This window comes from Vombatus ursinus, unplaced genomic scaffold (assembly GCF_900497805.2).
Source record: "Vombatus ursinus unplaced genomic scaffold, bare-nosed wombat genome assembly UNPS02014768.1, whole genome shotgun sequence".
Classification (NCBI taxonomy): Eukaryota; Metazoa; Chordata; class Mammalia; order Diprotodontia; family Vombatidae; genus Vombatus; species Vombatus ursinus.
Genome location: NW_020954546.1, coordinates 9154395 through 9172853, shown reverse-complemented (window position 1 = coordinate 9172853; position 18459 = coordinate 9154395). Strand labels below are relative to the sequence as shown.

At 43.0% G+C, this 18459-nt stretch overlaps 1 protein-coding gene across 5 annotated transcripts in view; it reads right to left on the bottom strand.

Annotated features, from left to right (window-relative positions):
• ANKMY1 (ankyrin repeat and MYND domain containing 1) overlaps nucleotides 1-18459 on the bottom strand; it is a 142609-nt gene that overhangs the window by 90181 nt on the left and 33969 nt on the right. For all 5 annotated transcript variants that reach the window (XM_027861499.1, XM_027861502.1, XM_027861498.1 and 2 more), the window contains exon 4: nucleotides 13602-13745. In XM_027861499.1, coding sequence (XP_027717300.1) covers nucleotides 13602-13745 — 144 coding nt within the window. The remainder of the gene's footprint in view (nucleotides 1-13601; nucleotides 13746-18459) is intronic.

Genomic DNA, 18459 nt, shown 5'->3' with positions numbered 1-18459 from the left:
CACATTACTACCACATGCATCAATCTGAAAAATTCAGTGGTGCCACCAGTCATGGGATGCTTTTTTACTGAAAAACTGCTTCCACATTCCAGGTTCCCATGGATCTGTCCTTGATGGGGCATAAGAAGTGGGAGAGTGAATTCCTAGCAGTAGAGGAACATAGAATCAGAGCTGGAAGGAACCTCAGAGGGTATTTAGTCCAGCCTCTTCACTTTACAGATGAGGGAACTGAGGCACACAGAGGGGAAATGATTTGCCCAAAGTCACAAAGAAAATGGCAAAATCAGCATTTAAACCAGGACCTCAACATCAAATCCAGTGTTCTTCCTACTGCACCTTTTTCTCTTTCTCCCTTACCCCTCAGGCTCTAGGCTGGACGATACTGGTGGAGTCAGGAGTTTCAGGACAGGCACCCAAGCTGGAAAAGGAGGGCAGGGAGGGAGGGAAGGCAACAGATCCTCTGCCTCCCAACCTTCCCCAATTATTTCCACAGCCTGAAGGAGTTCCCGTCTCAGCACCATCACCAATAAACAGACACACACACACACACGCACACACACACAGAGAGACACGCCGACACACACATCTGGCAAAGGAAAGGAAAATCCTTCCTTGCACCCAAGCACTGTCATGCTCCTTTCCCCACCTCTCCACCTCACACCGGCCTCCCCTGCTGTGGGGAGGGAGGAAAGGGGAGAGAGAGACCCATTCTGCTGTCCCTCAACGCCCATCTCTTCCTTACCTCACAGACCACTGGATTCGGACTCTTGGTTGTTCAGTCTTTTCAGTCCTGTCCTACTCTGTGACCTCATTTGGGGTTTTCTTGGCAGAGATACTGGGGTAGTTTGCCATTGCCTTCTCCAGCTCATTTTACAGATGAGGAAACTGAAGTGACTTTGTCCAGGGTCACTCAGTTTAAAAGTATCTGTGGCCAGATTTAAACTCAGGAAGATAAGCCTTCCTGACTCCAGGCCCGGTGCTCTATCCACTGTGCCACTTAAATTCAGCATCTGTCCTTGGCACTTATTGGCTAAGTGACTTTCGACAAATCACTTAACCTCTCCCTGACTCACTTTTCCCACCTGTAAAATGAGGGATTTGGACCCAATAGCCTCTCAGGTCCCTTCCAGCTCTAAATCTATGATCCTATGACCCCCCCCATCTTACATTGCTTTCCATCATCATCATCATCATCATCATCACACACACACACACACACACACACACACACACACACACAGAGCCCCGTCCCAACTGCTCCCTCCTGAATTTTCCGTTTTTACCCCAGAGATTCAGGTCTTCTCTCTTCAACCCAATGGAAGAGTCACTACTACCCATGACCCTATCCTAGGTCACCCCTCATGGCTTAGAACTGGGATCCACTTCCCAGAAAGTGGGAGGTTGGGAAAAAGAGGAGTCCCCATTATTGTTATGGGATTGCAACCAAGGTGGGCATGGGCATGGGCATTGTGTCTAGCACCTCAAACTGGGATACTAAATGCATTTATCCATAAGAAACTGATTATGCATGGTAGATAGGCCCTATGGTCCCAGATGACTCTGGAGCATGGGGACCTCAGAGTTCACCTACTCCAAACCCATTGTTTTCTAAAAGAGGAAACTGAGGCCGACAGAGGGGAAGTGGCTTGCTCGAGATCATTCAGGTAATAAGCATCAGTGGTGAGATTTGAACCTAGGTCCTCCAATACCAGAACTATTCTCTCCATTGCAATCACAAGGGGGTACAGGGAATAGAGAGCTTGGCCTGGAATTGCATTCTGAGTTCAAATTCAGCCCTAACACTAGCTGTATGACCCTTGGCAAGTCACTCAACCCTGCTTGCTTCAGTCTCCTCATCTGTAAAAATGGGCTGGAGAAGGAAATGGCGAACCACTCTAGTATCTCTGACAAGAAATGGGGTCACTGAGAGTCAGACAGGACGAAAACGACTGAATAACAACAAACTCTTTCACTTTTCCTTGTATCCCCAGTGCTTAGCACATTGCCTAGCACACAGTAGGTGCCTAATAGATGCTTCTGGACTGAATGATTAACTAAAGCACTTAATACAGTGCCTGACACATAGTAGGTGCTTAATAATACTTCTTCCCCTCCTTTCCTTTCCCTTTGACAACTACACGTTGAGAATACTTTACATCCACAGCTTTGGTTACATTTGTTCTAAATGTCTCTTGTAAGCTAGTCTGTGAGCCTAACTGCCAAGGATTATGTTGTTTCTTTGGGAAAACATATTCTAAGCTAACAAGTGAGCTTTTTGGTTTATTTACACAGCTTGCCTTGTAATCTGAGAACCCTAGAAAAACAGAATAATGCTTACTATTGGAAGGGGACTGCTAGTCATAATATTAACACCTCAACTGTGAATAATCAGGCTCAGAAACCATTTGCATTAATACAGCAAGTGACAGCTGCAATGTGCATCATCACTTACAAGCCAATGGTGCTGAAATGAGGAAGATATTTTAAGTAATAACGTGGGAGAGACACTCTGCCTAAGAGATCAATTACTTTACTTGATATTAAATATTAAAACAAATACTCTACCCTATTATTACCCTCTTTTAAAGCAAAAACCCGAAGTCTTTTAATCTAATCACAAAATACATCGTGTAAATTCAACTGACTTCCTTAAAAATGATTCAGACCAACCTAGTCTTTTCAGAAAGTACACAAGTTAATGACCCTACACACACACAAGACAGGAGACTACACAAACCTGGAAGACCTGAGTTCAAATCCAGCTCCAGCCACTCGCTATATGAACCTGAGCAAGTCATTTAAACTGCTTGCCTTAGTTTCCGAATCTGTGAAATTGGGATAAAAAGAGCATTTCCTCTCCAGGGTTGTTGTGAGGATCAAATGAGATCTTATTTGTAAAGAACTCTGTAAACCTTAAAGCACTATTTAACTGCTAGCTATCATGTATTATCATTATCATCATTATTGTTATTATTATTATTATTTAGAGAAGTGGCCAAAAGATGGGTATGAGACATGGCATATACAGCTGTCCTTGTTTGATGCGCTGGTCAGTTCTACTCAACACTTTTTTTCTTTTTCTTTTTACTCTTTATTATAAGGAATGGCTTTCGGGGTGGGAGGCGGTGGAGGACATGTTGGAAAATGAGGTAATATAATAATAAAACATAGTAAGAAAAAATTTAAGTATAAAAGTTCAAAATAAGATCCTAGCAATCTGAAAATATGTTTATGAAATCCTCCTCTAATAACACTAAAAAATCTTCCTCTTTGGAACAGAAAATTATCACGTGTAAGCATTTCACATCTCAAGAGACACTGAAATCACATCTCAATCACATCATCTGATAATTGATTCCAAATGTTATCAGCTCTCTGGAGGAAGATAATTGCCCGTCATCTGGTAGAAAAATCATGATGTCCCTACATCTCTAGGCTTGTCAGTTGTTGATATGTTAATAACCTCTTATCATTCCAGGCCCAAATTTTTAACCAACTCACAAAATCTGATTGCTTTCCCTAAATAAATATAACAGGGTTACATACGTCCTACATAAATAATAATCTTCTTAAGATGTGAGTTAACCACATTACTCCCTAGCTCCAAAACTATCAGTGGCTCCCTATTACCTCTAGGATAAAATACAATGTCTTTAGGATTTAGAACTAGAAGGGACCTTAAGAACCACTGACTTCAACTACCAATTTTGCAGATGAGGAAACTGAGGCCCAAGGAAGCAACTTAGAATCATAGAATGAAAGATTTAAGACCGAAACAGGCCCTTAGAAGCCATCAAATCCAACTAGATGAAGAAACCGAGGCAACGAGAGGTGACATAATTGGCCCAGGGTCCATCAGCTATTTACCTTAGACCCCAATCTTATTCATCCTGTTCTCCTTCACACTCTCTACTTTCCAGGCAAGCTGGGTTCAGCAGCCTGGCAGTCGGAGCATTTGCAAAGGCCATCCCCTATGTCCATATTTTTAAAAAGGGGGGGGTGCTACTTTGACCATGCTTCGTGCAGGCTTGACCAAAGCGTTAGGCACAAAGGAAAGAGGTTTAAGCAGAGATTCCTCAGCGTCCTCCTTTTCAGCCTCTCCCCCGCCCCGGTCAGTTTTTATCTTGACCTTGAGACTGAAGGGACTTGGGGAAGCAAGCAAGCAAATAAATAAATGGGACCAAGGAGAGGCAAGACTTTGCAGACTCAGTGGCTGAGCTCAGGCCAAGAGCTGAAACTTCCTCCTGGTCAAGCTTAGAATCTTTGCCAAGTGGCAGAGACACCAGATAATGGGCCTGGGGTAACTTTGGCACTGCCAGGGATGACCAGCCCTGAGACCACGTGGTGGTGATGGTGAGACTGACATTACAGATTTTTTCCTGTGCTTCCTTGCCCAAATCTCTTCTCTGCCTTCTCCCATCCATGATGGATAATGACAGCCTATTCTCTCTCTTTCCCCTTTCTGGATATAACCTAAGCATAGAAGACTTAGAATTGTTACTACCTGTAACAGAAATGTTTGGGTTTTCAATGGGCTTTTGGGAACTGCATAAAAATGCATGTATTTTGTCCATATCCACTGTATTTGTCTGAATGCATGTGGGAAATTGGGTACAGAGAAAGTAAATCAAGAAGGGAAGAAATAAATCTAAAGTATTGGGGTATATTTCTACAAAATCCAGATTAGCACTGGAAGACTAAAATTCTTGACTGGGCATTTCAGAAGCCAAGCATGAAGAGAGACAACACTTTGATCTGAGAAATGGAGAGAACAATCCTCAGCACCAAACACTCCTGGCACACACTGCAAGCAGTCATGGAGGTGGGTGAGGGAGTCAAACAGGAGCCATCTTCTCTCCTTTTCCCTGAAAGCCCATGCTGTGCTTAAAAGGTAGAGCCAGGCCTCTGATGGGGCATGGCTGAGAGAAAAGTCTCATCCACAAGAAGGAAAAGAGAGTAAACAGACCAAGCATGCTCCAGGGATGACTGACAGCTCTCTCTGCCCTGCATGGCCATAATGTCCAGTGTCTGTACCTGTTTCTTGTATCTGCAGACCAGGAAATCAGATCCCACATTTAGCTCAGAACCAGAGAAGAGGTCATGTATCCATCTAGTTACCATATGGTGATTGTAAAAGAAGCAGCCATGGCTTCACCCTAGTAGACCTGCAGCAATACGCAAGGAAAATGTCAGAAAAACCTGAGAAGGACAGGAGTACAGAAAAGGAGAGAGGAGTCAAGTACCAGATGCTACAGAGAGATGAAGGAGGGTGGGAAGTGAGACAAGGCCAGTCTCTCTTTATCTGCCCCAGCACCTAGCACGGTGTCTGCATCTACTACAAGGATTCTTAATAAACATTTCTTTTACTGAATCCTGTATTTTGAGGGTGTCTCCTCAGGTTCTAACATCCATGGCCTGTCTGAGCCAAATCTTCCCACATGAATGGCATCCTCTTGAAAGCTGCAGGACGGAAGAATCACAGATTTAATGCTCTACTTGTAAGTGAGAAAAATCTGGCTCTGGAATCAAAGGGAAGTCATACACTATCTGTGAACTCGCTAAAACTTTCAAGCTTTGTAATTAAAAGGACAACAAATAAAATACTGTATTAAATAACATTCTGATAAATTAGAAAGATGGTGAGAAATTTATACATTGGAAAGGGATAAAGGGAGAACTGAGTAGAGAAATCACTTTTTTGTAACATAACTATCACAAAAGTACATTTTTAACAGAGGGGTAAGTCATTCTTGACTGAATAGCCTGTATATGATTAATTTCATTTTTTCTTAGTAAGAAATTAAAGAAATTTCTAAGTATACTACACACAACCCCATATATCAAGGACTAAATCTGTTCTGGGCAACTAGGTGGTGCCATAGTACATAAAGCACAGGCTTTGGAACCAGAAAGACATCTTCCTGAGTTCAAATCTGACCTTAGACACTTACTCGCTGTGTGACCCTGGGCAAGTCACCTGACCCCATTTGCCTCAGTTTCCTCATCTGTAAAGTGAACTGGAGAAGGCAATGGCAAACCAGTCTAGTAGCTTTGCCAAGAAAACCCCAAATGGAGTCACAGAGTTGGGCACAACCAAACAAAAAAGTTCGTTCTAGAACAGATTCCTAACCTGGAGTCTATGAATTTTATTTTTTTTTTTGATATTTTTATAACCATATTTCAATATAATTGGTTTCTTTGGTAACTCTATGTATTTTATTTTATGTATTTAAAAACGTTATTCTGAAAGAAGGTCACTAGGTTTTACCAGCCTGCCAAAAGAGTCCACCACACAAAAAGGGTTATATAACTCCTGACCTAAATGTTTGAAATTACCCCAAAATTGCAAATAGAGGTACATACAGAAAAATAAAATATAATAAATAGCCAAAGAGACACTTAAAGAATTAAACCTAAAATTAGAGGCCTTTTACATCACAATTCCAATTATAACAAATATGTCGTTTGTCCTTCATTCTTGAAGAGGACCAGGACATCAGGAAGGTAATACCATGACTTGCAAGTGAACTGGATTTAAGTGAGAGAGAGCTGTGCAAAGTTAACAGCCTCATTTTCTCTTTGGGAGCCATCTGGGCCCAGTGACCAGCCATGGATCAGGACCACCGGAGATGGCCCCGTATAACAAATATAGGCAACATTTCCAAGCCTTTGGAAGTTGTACTTCTAATTTTTTTAATAAAATGGCAAGAATTCAAGTCATCGATTTCCTTTTAACTGTCTCTAACACAGGCTGTTCTTAGCATTTCCACCATCCTTCCCAGAACTCCCTGGGCCAGCTGGCCAAACGTGGCTTGGTAGCCCTTAATTCCCCCTTAAACCTTCACTTCTCTAACTTACCAAGGGGCTAAACCTGGCACAATCAGGGGAAGGCTTTCCAGGTCACGATCCTTTCCAAGGAAGGGAGCTAGCTTTCTTTTGTTGTATAAGCGAGGCCAACCTGGAGCTCCTCAGCCCAGATTGTCAAACAAGGAGCAGGAGGTATCTGACCTTAACACAGACCCAGACACTGTACACCACAAGCCAACTTGGTCTTTCTCTCAAGGATCTCAAAAATAATTCTAATGCCATGAGCCACGTTCAAGAACGCAGAGGAATAATAAGATCTCTAGTTTGTAAACAGAAAGAATTTTGAAAGATGGAGAAATGATGAAATTTTGGGAAAAGAGGAATTCAGCGCAAGACTCCCAACTTCAATTTAACAAGTATTTCTAAAGCACCTACTATATGATGGGCACTGGGAACATGACAGGGGGAGAAAAGGAACGGACCCTCCTTCAAGGAGTTTAAACTCTTCTAAATTTCAATCGATCAATAAGCACCTACTATGTGTTAAGCACTATGCAAGATTGCCAGAGATACAAACACAAAAATCAAAGTCCTTATCCTCAAGTACCTTACATTATATGGGGTGAGATAACATGTATAGAAATAAGAGTATTTAGAATATATTCAAAATAATTCTGAGATAATTTTAGAGGGTGAGTCACTGGTAGGTAGGGGATTAGGAAAGGCTGCATGTAGAAAGCGGCACTTAAGTTGAGTTTTGAAAGAATTAATACATTCTAAGAGGCAGAAATTAAAAGGAATGACATTTCAAGCATAAGAGAGCCAATTTAAGGGTTTGGAGGCAGGAATGAAGAGCTGTATATGAGGGAAAGGCCAGTCTCATCGGACCACAGAGTATAGAAAAGGGAAGGATATCTAATAAGGTCAGAAAGGTGGGTCAAGGTCAAGTTATAAAGGCTATTAAAGGTCAAATGGAGGGGCAGTTAGGTGGTGCAGTGGATAGAGTCAGGAGGACCTGAGTTCAAATCTGGCCTCAGACACTTACTAGCTATGTGACCCTGGATATGTCACTTAACCCTGATTTCCTCCAAAAAAAAAAAATCAAATGGTTATATTAGATCTTAAAGAAAATAAGAGCCACTGGAATTTAATGAGTACGGAGGTGACCAAGTCAGACCCATGCTTTAGGAAAATTACTTTAGCAGCTGTGGGAAGGGTAGATTAGACCTAATAGATTAGAACTTGAAACAGGGAAACCAATAGAAAAGTCATTACAATAATCCAAGGAAGAGGGGCAAAGGTGGAAACTAGGTTGGTGGATATGTCAGTAGAGAAGGGGACAAGATGGGAGAGATGTCGTAGAGGTAAAAACTACAAGATTTGGCAACTGACTCAATATCTGGGTGAGAATGAAGAGTTAAGGCTTATTGCACACCTAAGTGACCCTAAGGGTGGTGGTGATCTCAACAGAAATTGGAAAGTTTAGATTTGAGCTCTGTTTTAGAAATGTTCATTGAGTTTGAGACATCCAGACTGAAAGGTCCAACAGGCAGTTGGGGATTCAGCACTGAAGCTCAAGAGACAAGGGATGGATAAAAAGATCCGGAAACTGTCCTCACAGAGATGATAACTAAGTCTGCGGGAATCAGTGAAAGTCTGTGGTCATGCAAGGAGAGAGTGTACTGAGAGAAAAGCAGGCCCAGCACAGGCTAGAACATGGGTGAAGACTCAGTAAAGGGGACCGAGAAATTCATGGGGGGCGGAGCCAAGATGGCAGAGTGAAAGCAGTGACTTGCTTGAACTCTCCCCCCAAACCCCTTAAATACCTGTAAAAATGGCTCTAAACAATTCTAGAGCAGGAGAACCCACAAAAAAACAGAGTGAAACAAATTTCCAGCCCAAGACAACCCGGATGGTTGATTGGAAAGGTCTACTGCACCAGGCTGGGAGAGAAGCACAATTCAACATGGATGTACTGTCAAAGACCAGGCCTCAGCGAACCTTGGAGCAGGCCTCAAGGGACTGAATCACGGGCAGCTGTGGCAGTTTCCAGACTTCTTAACCCACAAACAGCAAAGACAACTTAGAAGGTCAATGGGAAAGGTCTGTCTGACCAGGTGAGAGAGGAGCTCGGTCTGGCCCCAGTCCTGGCCCAGCCCTGGGGTGGCAGCTGCTTCCGGCCCACAGTCTGAGGGGGGATTGAGTGGCTAATCAGAGAGGGATTGCAGGGATCTCTTTGCTAGTGCTGAGGCAGGATTCTCTTGCTTTGCCTGTGCTTGGATTTGGGTCACAGTTCCAGGTGGCGGTCCTGGGGCAAGGAGGAGTGCTGGCGTGGTGCAGCTTATAGTGGTGGTGGAGAGGAAATCTTCCTCACAGTTTCAAGGCAGAAAAAAGTGCTTGGAGTCACTCATAGACTAGAGCACAGGCCAGGAAAGGAGTAAACACCTTGCCCTTGATCATAGCACTGTGGAAGAACTGAAAATTTACAGGTCCCTAGAAGTATCTCTGAAAACAGCTACACAAAACCCCTGAAACTTGGGACAGTACATTCTCCACACTGGAAGTAGACCCCTACCTTAACAAAGAGCTTAAAAGTTAAGTAATTGACTAGAGAAATGAGCAAACAGCGCAAAAAAAGTCAGACCACAGAATCTTACTTTGGTGACAAAGAAGATCAAAACACACAACCAGAAGAAGACAACAAAGTCAAAGCTCCAAGAAAAATATGAATCAGTTCCAGGCCATGGAAGAGCTCAAAAAGGATTTTGAGAAGCAAGTAAGAGAAGTAGAGGAAAAACTGAGAGGGATGCAAGAAAATCATGAAAAACAAGTCAACAGCGTGCCAAAGGAGACCCAAAACAATTCTGAAGAAAATAGCACCTTTAAAAATAGACCAACTCAAATGGCAAAAGAGGTCCAAAAGGCCAATGAGGAGAAGAGTGCCTTAAAAAGCAAAACTGGCCAAATGGAAAAGGAAGTCCAAAAGCTCACTGAAGAAAATACTTCCTTAAAAATGAGAATGGAGCAAATGGAAGCTAATGATTTTATGAGAAATCAAGAAATTGTAAAACAAAACCATAAAAATTAAAAAATAGAAGACAATGTGAAATATCTCATTGGGAAAACAACTAACCTGAAACAAAGAGGACCAAGAAAGGACAGGCAGACAAGGGGGAGAAAAACCAGGAGAGAAGCACGTCAGAGAGAACAAACCTAGAGACGCGAGAGTCTCCAGGAGGAAAGTGTCAGATGCTAAGCAGAGGTCAAGGAAAGCGAAGGCTGAGAAAAGGTCTTTGGGTATGGAGATCCCCAGAGGCAGGGCTGCATTCCAGAAGGGCTCTAACCTGGTCCCATCCCATCTAGAGGCCTGTGTTCAATTCCAGGAGTCCCATTTCAGGAAGGATGATGACAAGCTGGGAAATATTCAGAAGAGGGCATCCAAGACAGAGAAGGTAATCAAAATCATGGAGATTTCACACATCACTCATACTGAGAGATACACAGAAGAAGGCAGAAGGCAACTCAGGAGGGGACCCAAGCAGAATGACACAATCATATTCAATTAAATGTGTACTTTTTAAAAACACATGTAAAAGAAGCTTGGGCGTTCCTAGCCAATCCTTTCTGTTGTTGTTTTTATATAGAAATGTTCATGTTTGTTACTCTTAAAGACCATAATAAAAAAGGAAAGATGTTCAAAAAAGAAAAAAATCAAAACCTTCTCATATCAATTGAAAGAAATAGGGATGTTTAGCCCAAAGTGGAGACTTAGGAGAGCTGACTGTTGTAAAGAAGAAGTGTTAGACGTGTTTCACTTGGCCCATGAGACCAGCCCTCAAATCAGAGACAAATGTAGGCTGGACAGAAGGTGAGCCCTGCAAACTTTCAGAGCTGCGCCAAAGGTGGAACTAGCTGCCTCAGGATGTGGCGAGCTCCCCCTCCATGGAGGTATTCAGACAGAGGTTGGATAATCACTTGTCAGATGATGGAGACGGGGATTCCTGTTCAAGTAGGAATTTAACAGCACAGATAACCTCTGACCTCCTTCCAGTCCAAAAGTTCTGTGGACACCCGGTCCACGTGGTGTAACACATGGCCTCATGTGTTAGCATCTTTCTCACTTTTATTCCATATGCTCACCCAGAAGCCTCCTCATCCTTATTCAGTTTCCCATTGGGAAGAGGATGCCCTGACTAACATGGAATTACATGAACACTCGGCAGATAAAGTTTTCATTATAAATTATTAACTTGGCTTTCTGGTACAAATCAGTCTTGTGGGAGTTAGAAGAGCCCGAGCCCCTTTTCTGGAGCCTGCTCAAACCTGAATAATAATTACACATTTCTATGGCACTTTATGGTTTGCAAAGTACATTTTTCACTAGTCTCTAGGGCTGGGAGCATAAATTTTAAGAAACGGGCCCTGCAAGGTTAAAGGATGGGCTTGTGATCACTCGGTTGCTTAGTGCAGGTGGTACTCTCCTAGAAACAGGATTACTGACTGCAGATTCCATGACCTTGCTTCTGCATCAAAGGACTTTCTTCAATAAGCTGACTTCGGGGTTCTAGAGCTGCAGCGTGAGCCCAATTAATCAATCAATATACATTTATTAAGCACCTATTATGTGCCAGGCACTGTGAATGAATGAATGAATGAATGAATGAAAAGGCATTTAATAAGCAAATTAATATGCCTGGCATGGTTCTAGGTGCCAGAGATACAAAAACAAAAATGAAAGAGTCCCTTCTTCAAGAAGCTTATATCCTAATCAGAAGGGGCAGCATGTACATATAAATACAGCATTAATATCTTGAGAATAAATAAAAAATAAATACAAGCCAGTTAATGAAAGATGGCAGTGTTTCACTTTTGTGTTTATATCCCCAGTGCATAATACAGTGCCATGTACATAGCGGGCACTTGTGTGTTGAATTGCATTGAATTGAGGGATTGAATGTCTGAAAATAAAAGTTAAACTCAACCAAAAGGTACAAAAGTTTATGGTGGAATAGTATTTAAGGTAGCCAGACTGTTAAAGAGGGTTTCCTCATTCAAGGGGAAAGTTCTCCCAGTGTTCCTATTTGCAGATAATTCTTTGTTCCAATTTCATCAAACTCCAAACGCCACATGGCCTCCTCAAAGAGATCCAGGAAAGCTCAGAGAGATCGGACTAAAAATTCACACAGTAAAAACAAAGTGGATGAAGAATGTGCATTTTCCAAATTACAAGAGGCAATGGGATGAGCAGCCCATTGATTATACATTGTTACATTGATCTTGTATGGAAAGTGCAGGTGGGTGACAAGCTGGGCACAGACATGAAAAAGAAGGAAAGGATGACTAGTTTTTGAGAAATCATGTTTCCCAAGCAGCTTCCTGATACAAAAGCTGATTTTTAGTGAGTCACTATTCTCTTCAAGATACAGCACAAATCAGGGAGCACCCAAACCTCGTGTGAATCAAACTGCACCAGGGATACAAAGAAAGGTAAAAGACGGTCCCTGCTCTCGAGGAACTCGCAGTCTAATGAGAGGCAACACACAGAGGCGGTTCCAGCTGTAGGTCAGATGACCTGTGGTCCTTAGAAGACGCCAGCAAAGCAGATGTTACTGCATCTTCTTTAATGATTTCCGATGTTGAGCCACCGCTCAGTGCCAGGGACTTTGGTGGGGAGACCTTCTTTTCTGGGTCTTTAGTAGCTGTGGCTACATTACATCAGAATGTAAGCTTCTTGAAGGAACACAACCAGTCAGTGCCTATGGAGGTCATTTTGCTTTTTCTTTGTATCTCCAGCACTTAGCATAGTACCCAAAACATAGTATGCATGGAATAAATGCTTGACTAATCAGACTGGATTGGATTGCCAGCCACAGCATCGAGGCTGACCAGCTAATAAGGTCTCCCATTCTCTAAACAACAATTCTCAATTTTTTAATCTCAAAACACCTTTACACTCTTAAAAATTATTGAGGATACCCCCAAGAGTATTAGTTTATTTGGGTTATAGCTATTAATATTTATAATGTTCAAAATTAAAATATCTTATGTCTGAATGCAGACTGAAGCATACTATTTTTCACTTTCTATCTATCTTTTTAGCTTGAGTCTTCTTGCACAAAATTACCAGTATGGAAATGTTTTACAATTGCACAAATATAATGTATCAGATTGTTTACCAACTCAGGTAGGGGGAAGGGAGGGAGGAATAGAATTTGGAACTCAAAACCTTTTTTTAAAATGTTAAAAATTGTTTTTACATGTAACTGGGGAAAATAAAGTGTTATTTAAAAAATTAAAACATCTTAGTAGCATTATAAAACTAAATTTGGCCTCAAGAATCCTCTGAAAGGGTCTTAGGGACTCCCAAGGATCCCCACTTCAAGAACTGCTGCTCTAGAATCCTTCAGTAACTGGGCACAGGGTCAAGAGGGGGTTTCACTGCCTCTGATTTGCAGAAGCTCATGATTTTTAAGAGATGAGATATCAGCTTGGGAGGGAGAATTAGATCTTTGGGGGACAGGCCTGGATTCATGCCCCTCACCTGTTCCAGGGCCATCTCCTGAAGTAAAGCTTGCCCAGAAGATACTTAGGGCCAAATCTCTGAGGCCCTAGAAGCAAAGCCCCTTACCCCACTGCCATACTCTACCTCTGTTAGGCTGAGGTTCAGAATCCATGATGGCTTTAATATTAATCATTTAAATGCCTGGGTAAAGAGAAGGCATTATTTTTTGGGGATCCCAAATACCATTTTTCCATTAATTAAACTGGCGTAAATATTTGTTATTTCTACTCACCTGAAATACTCTGTTCTTTAAGTACATGGTGCCATATCCTTCTCTGTGGCTAATATAAAATGTCCCTGTGAAAGTGCAACCATCAGGCCAAGTATATGTACCTTTGCCGTGACGATGATCCTTATAAAATTGCCCTCTGTATGCCTGGAAGAGAAAAAGATGGAACGAAGGGAAACAAAAGTGAATTATTCCCATGGAGGGCTGAACTCAGAGTCAGGAAGTGCTGGATTCCAATACCACCTCAGACACTCACTCAAAGTGTGACCCTGAGCAAGTCATTTCACTTCTCTGGGCCTCATTTCCCCATCTATACAATGAGGGGGTTAGACTTGATGAGCCCCAAGGCTCCCTGCAATTCTAAATCTATGATCTTATTCTCAATGATTTCTCAAAAAAGTTTCCAAACTTTAATGCATACCCTCCAGGTTTGAAGTGGAGGAAATAATCAAAGATTTCCAAGAGTATTTTGATGCTGGGATAGTGGCACAACTATTCTAGGTAATATTAGGCACCACAATCAGTACAAGCTTTTTGGAAACCACCTTGAGGTTCTGCAAACCAAAAGGCTAGAATGCCCACATCCTCTGGCTCTGAGGGTACACTCCCAGACCTATACCCCAATGAGGTCACTGATGTGAAGAAACCCCCTATACATCTAAATATTTAGAGCAAGCAGCATACGTTGTGGTAGCAAAGAGATGGAAACCAAGAGAATGCCCACTGATTGGGGAACAGTCAAGCAAACCCTGGTGCATGAATATGATCAAATATTACCAGGCAGGAAGAAATGACAAATGTGACGAACACAGAGAAGCACAGGGAGACTTACATGAACAGATGCAATGAAGCAAACAGAACCAAACCAGGAAAACAAAGCACACAGTGACTTTAGCCACATAAATAGAAAGAATAACCACAACAAAATCATCCAAAGTAACTGGGGCAAAATTACAAAGAATCGGTAGGGTCCCAAAGAAGAGACAGAAGAAGAAGATACCCCCCCCACCCCAACTCTTTGAGAGTTCCACAGATGCAGATGCTGAGAAAATATAGATGTAAGAAGAAAAGATATCGATAAAACGGTATCACTGAGTGAGTATGTGTGTAGTTTAGTTAGACCAAATTGTTTTTCAAATGGTTGGACTAGTTCAATTCCAACAAGATTCCATCAGGGTACTTATCTTGCCACTGTCTCTCCAACACTTAACATTTTTATCTTTTTGCTAATCTGGGAATGAGGCAGACACCCGGAATTGTTTTAATCTGTATTTCTCCAATTACTGGTGACCTGAAGCCTTCTTTCATGTGACTATTGATCGTTTGCCTTTTTTCTTTACAAAATTACCTGCTCGTATCCTTTAACCACTTATCTTCTGGGGAAGAGTGACCGTTTTTTATTTTTGTCTTAAAGGAGATCCTCAGGGATCAGATGAACGGCTAGCAAAGAAGGTAGGCCAATCATACAGCAAGAGTGATGAAAAACCTACAAGAAGCTTGCAGTCTCCATTGGTATACAGGCACTGTCAAGTTATGCAGAGGCAAGGCAACTAGCATTTATTAAGCACCTACTGTGTTCTGGGCACTGGGGATATGGAAGAAAGCCCCCCAGCACTTGGTCAAACCCTTTTGGATAATTTCATGGCAAATATCATTGGAAATTTCTCCTTAGGGGAATGTAAAAATCTGCTTTCCTAATAAGCTTCTATCCACGGGTCCTAGTTTTCCTTTCTAAGGACAATTATCAATTATCTCCCTCTTACAAATGATAACCCTTCAAATATTTTGACAGCAATAATAACCTACTTCCATAATGTATATGCATACACATTATACGTAATTATGTCATCTATATGCTATATATAGTGTGTATACATGTATGCATGTGTGTAGACAGACGGGTGGATAGTCCAACCTGTCCCACCACTACCCATCCCAGGCATTTTCCAGACTAAACCTCTGTTCTTCCCTTAATCATTCCCTGAAATGCTCTCCTTTCTCACCTCCTCACAGAAACCCTCTCTCCCGTCACACCACACAGCTCAAGCACCCCTTCTTCCCACACCTTTCCAGATTTCATCAGTGCTAATGCCTTCCCTCTCAAACTACCTTATATTTATCCACACTCATCTTCTTCATATTGATTCTACCTATTCTTCTGTATGTATAACGTATACATGTCTCCCATTAGAATATCACATCCTTAAAAGCAGGGCTTGTTTCATTCTTTCTATCTGTGTCTCCAGGGCCAAGCACAGTGTCTAACTCAATGCTTTTTGATTGATTAATTGGAATGACCTGGCTTCAAGATCCCTCATCATCCTGATCAGCCTCCTCCAGGTACTCTCTGGTTCATCGATATCCATGGGAGCACAGTACTCAGAATGGGGGGGTGAAGTATAATAAATATGTCAGATGTGGCCTGAAGACGATCCTCTTCTTGGAGTGGGAGGAATGTGACATTAAGTTTTACTGATGCCTTTTCTTCATCACCACAGCTATTTCCAGATCTCCCCCTCCCTGCCCCTCAATCTGCCTTCACTTATAACTCACACAAAACACCCCGCTGAGCAGAAACAGCCACCACGTTCACAGCGTCTGGGAGGATATCTAACCTCCCCAAATCTCAGTCCCAGGCCCTCTTCTCTTTTCTTTTCTCTCCGTGCTCTCAATGATCTCACCAGCTCTCGTGGGTTTAATTGTTGTGTCTGTTGCACACGGATTTCCAGATCTCTGAATACATCCAGCCCTCTCCTGAGCTCTAGTCACCCATTGCCTATTAGTCATTTCCTACTGGCTGGTACATATGCATCGCAAACTCAACACGGGTAAACCAGCACTCATTAGCTTTCCTCCAAAACCCACTGCTTTTCTCCTCTTCCCTGTCTGTTGAGCCCCCACCATCCTTCCAATCAATCAGCTTCAAAACCATGGAATCGTCCTTAATTCTTCCTCTTCTCTACTGGCTCACATCTAATGAGGGAGTTGCCAAATCCTATCATCGATCTTTCCCCAGCACCTCTAACAGATGCCTCCTTCTCTCCACCCACAAAGCCGCCACTCTGGTTGAGACCCTGATCCCACTCACCCAGACTACTGATTGCGACAGTCTCCTAACTGGTCTCCCTGCCTTCATTCATTCCCTTCTTCAATCCCTTGCACAGGTCTGCCCATGCCCCCTTCTCTACAAGCTCCAGGGGCTACCTAGTGCCTCTAGGATCAAATCCTCCGACACTGACAGGCTGGCTCTAGTCGACCCTTCCCGGCTCATGACGTATCACTCCCCCAAGCACACCTCTGTATTCCGGCCACGGAGGCCTCCCCTCTGTTCCTCAAACACAGGGTTCCGTATCCCATCTCCATGTCTCTGCACAAATGGTCCCCTTGTCCTTTCTGCTGCTTGAAGGGCACTCTCTGCTCGCCTTCAAATCTCAACGCAAGCTCCCTCTGGTCCCCTTAGCGACTCATGCCTCCCACCAAATCACCCGCCCGTGTCTATCGGCTGCATCTCAGCTTCCGGGTGTACATGCTGATAGGGTGCAAGCCCCCAGGGGTCTTCATTTTTGTCTTGGAGCTTCCAGGGCCATAACATAACACCTGGCATAGACAAGGCATGGAATGCATGCTGACTGACTAATCTTTTCTGCTTTCCATGGCACCAGACTACTACTCATCCCCCAAATTTAGCATGCCACGTCCCCTTCCCCACATACTGCCACACTCTGTGGCCCCGCACCTGAATTCTATCCCACCACCTCTACCTTTCTTAGCACTCTTCAAGACTCAGCTCAGATACTACCTCCTCCATGAAGCCTTCCCTTATTCACTATCCCCCAGTTCAAGATGACCCTTGCCTCATCAGATATTCCCAGAGTGCTTTGTAGGTCGCTCCCTACCTTGTCTCTATGGACACCAATCAATCCATAAGCATTTGTTAGGGAAACACACCAGAGTCAAGCAGTCCCTGCCCTCGAGGAGTTTACCTTCCAATGAGGGAGACAACATACAGGGAATCCCAAAAGTCTTATTGCAGTGCGCTGGTTTTTTCCCCCAATTAAAACAAACCTGCACTAAAACTTTTGGGACATACATATAAATGTGTATATATGCATATATGCACAAACATATATACACACACATAAAAATTTTATATGTACATATGTGCACCTATACATATGTATGTACGTACATATGTGCATATATGTGTATATATGTGTGTGTAGTTAGATATATATTACATATCAAATAAATACAAGGTAATTTGGCAGGGAAGACATCAGTAGCGGTTGGGGAAAGGCTTCATGTGGCAGGTGGCACTCCAGCTGAATCCTGAAGGAAACCAGAGGTTCTCAGAGTTAGATGCAGGGAGGAGGGAGGGAGGAGGAAGAGAGGAGGAAGGGAGGGAGGGCACTGTCTACCCTCCCCCTGCAGCAGGGTTGCTGTTGAAGCATGTCTGTTTTTGTCTTCATCTCCCCCGGTATCTAACAGGATGTCTTCATGATGGTTTAGTGGATTGAACTGGGGGGATGGGAGCCAGGGGAGTGCTGGAGGCAGCTCTGGAGAGCAAAGTGGTTCCATTTTCAGGGTAAGCATTTGCACCTCGGAAATCTGCAAAGGCTTCAGATCAGAGCTTCACGTGTTGTCTGTTGGTTGTCTAGACTTGATAAAAGTGAAGAAAACATCAATAATGAAGATTATTAAATATTAAAAGTATGTCTTGTAAAGTATTCTGAGAGAGCGAGGAGGGAGAGAGGGGGAGAGAGAAAGGGGGAGGGAGAGAGGGGGATAGACGGGGAGGGAGGGCGAGGGAGGGAGGGGGAGAGAAAGGAGGAAGGAGAGAGGGGGAGAGAAAGGGGGGGGG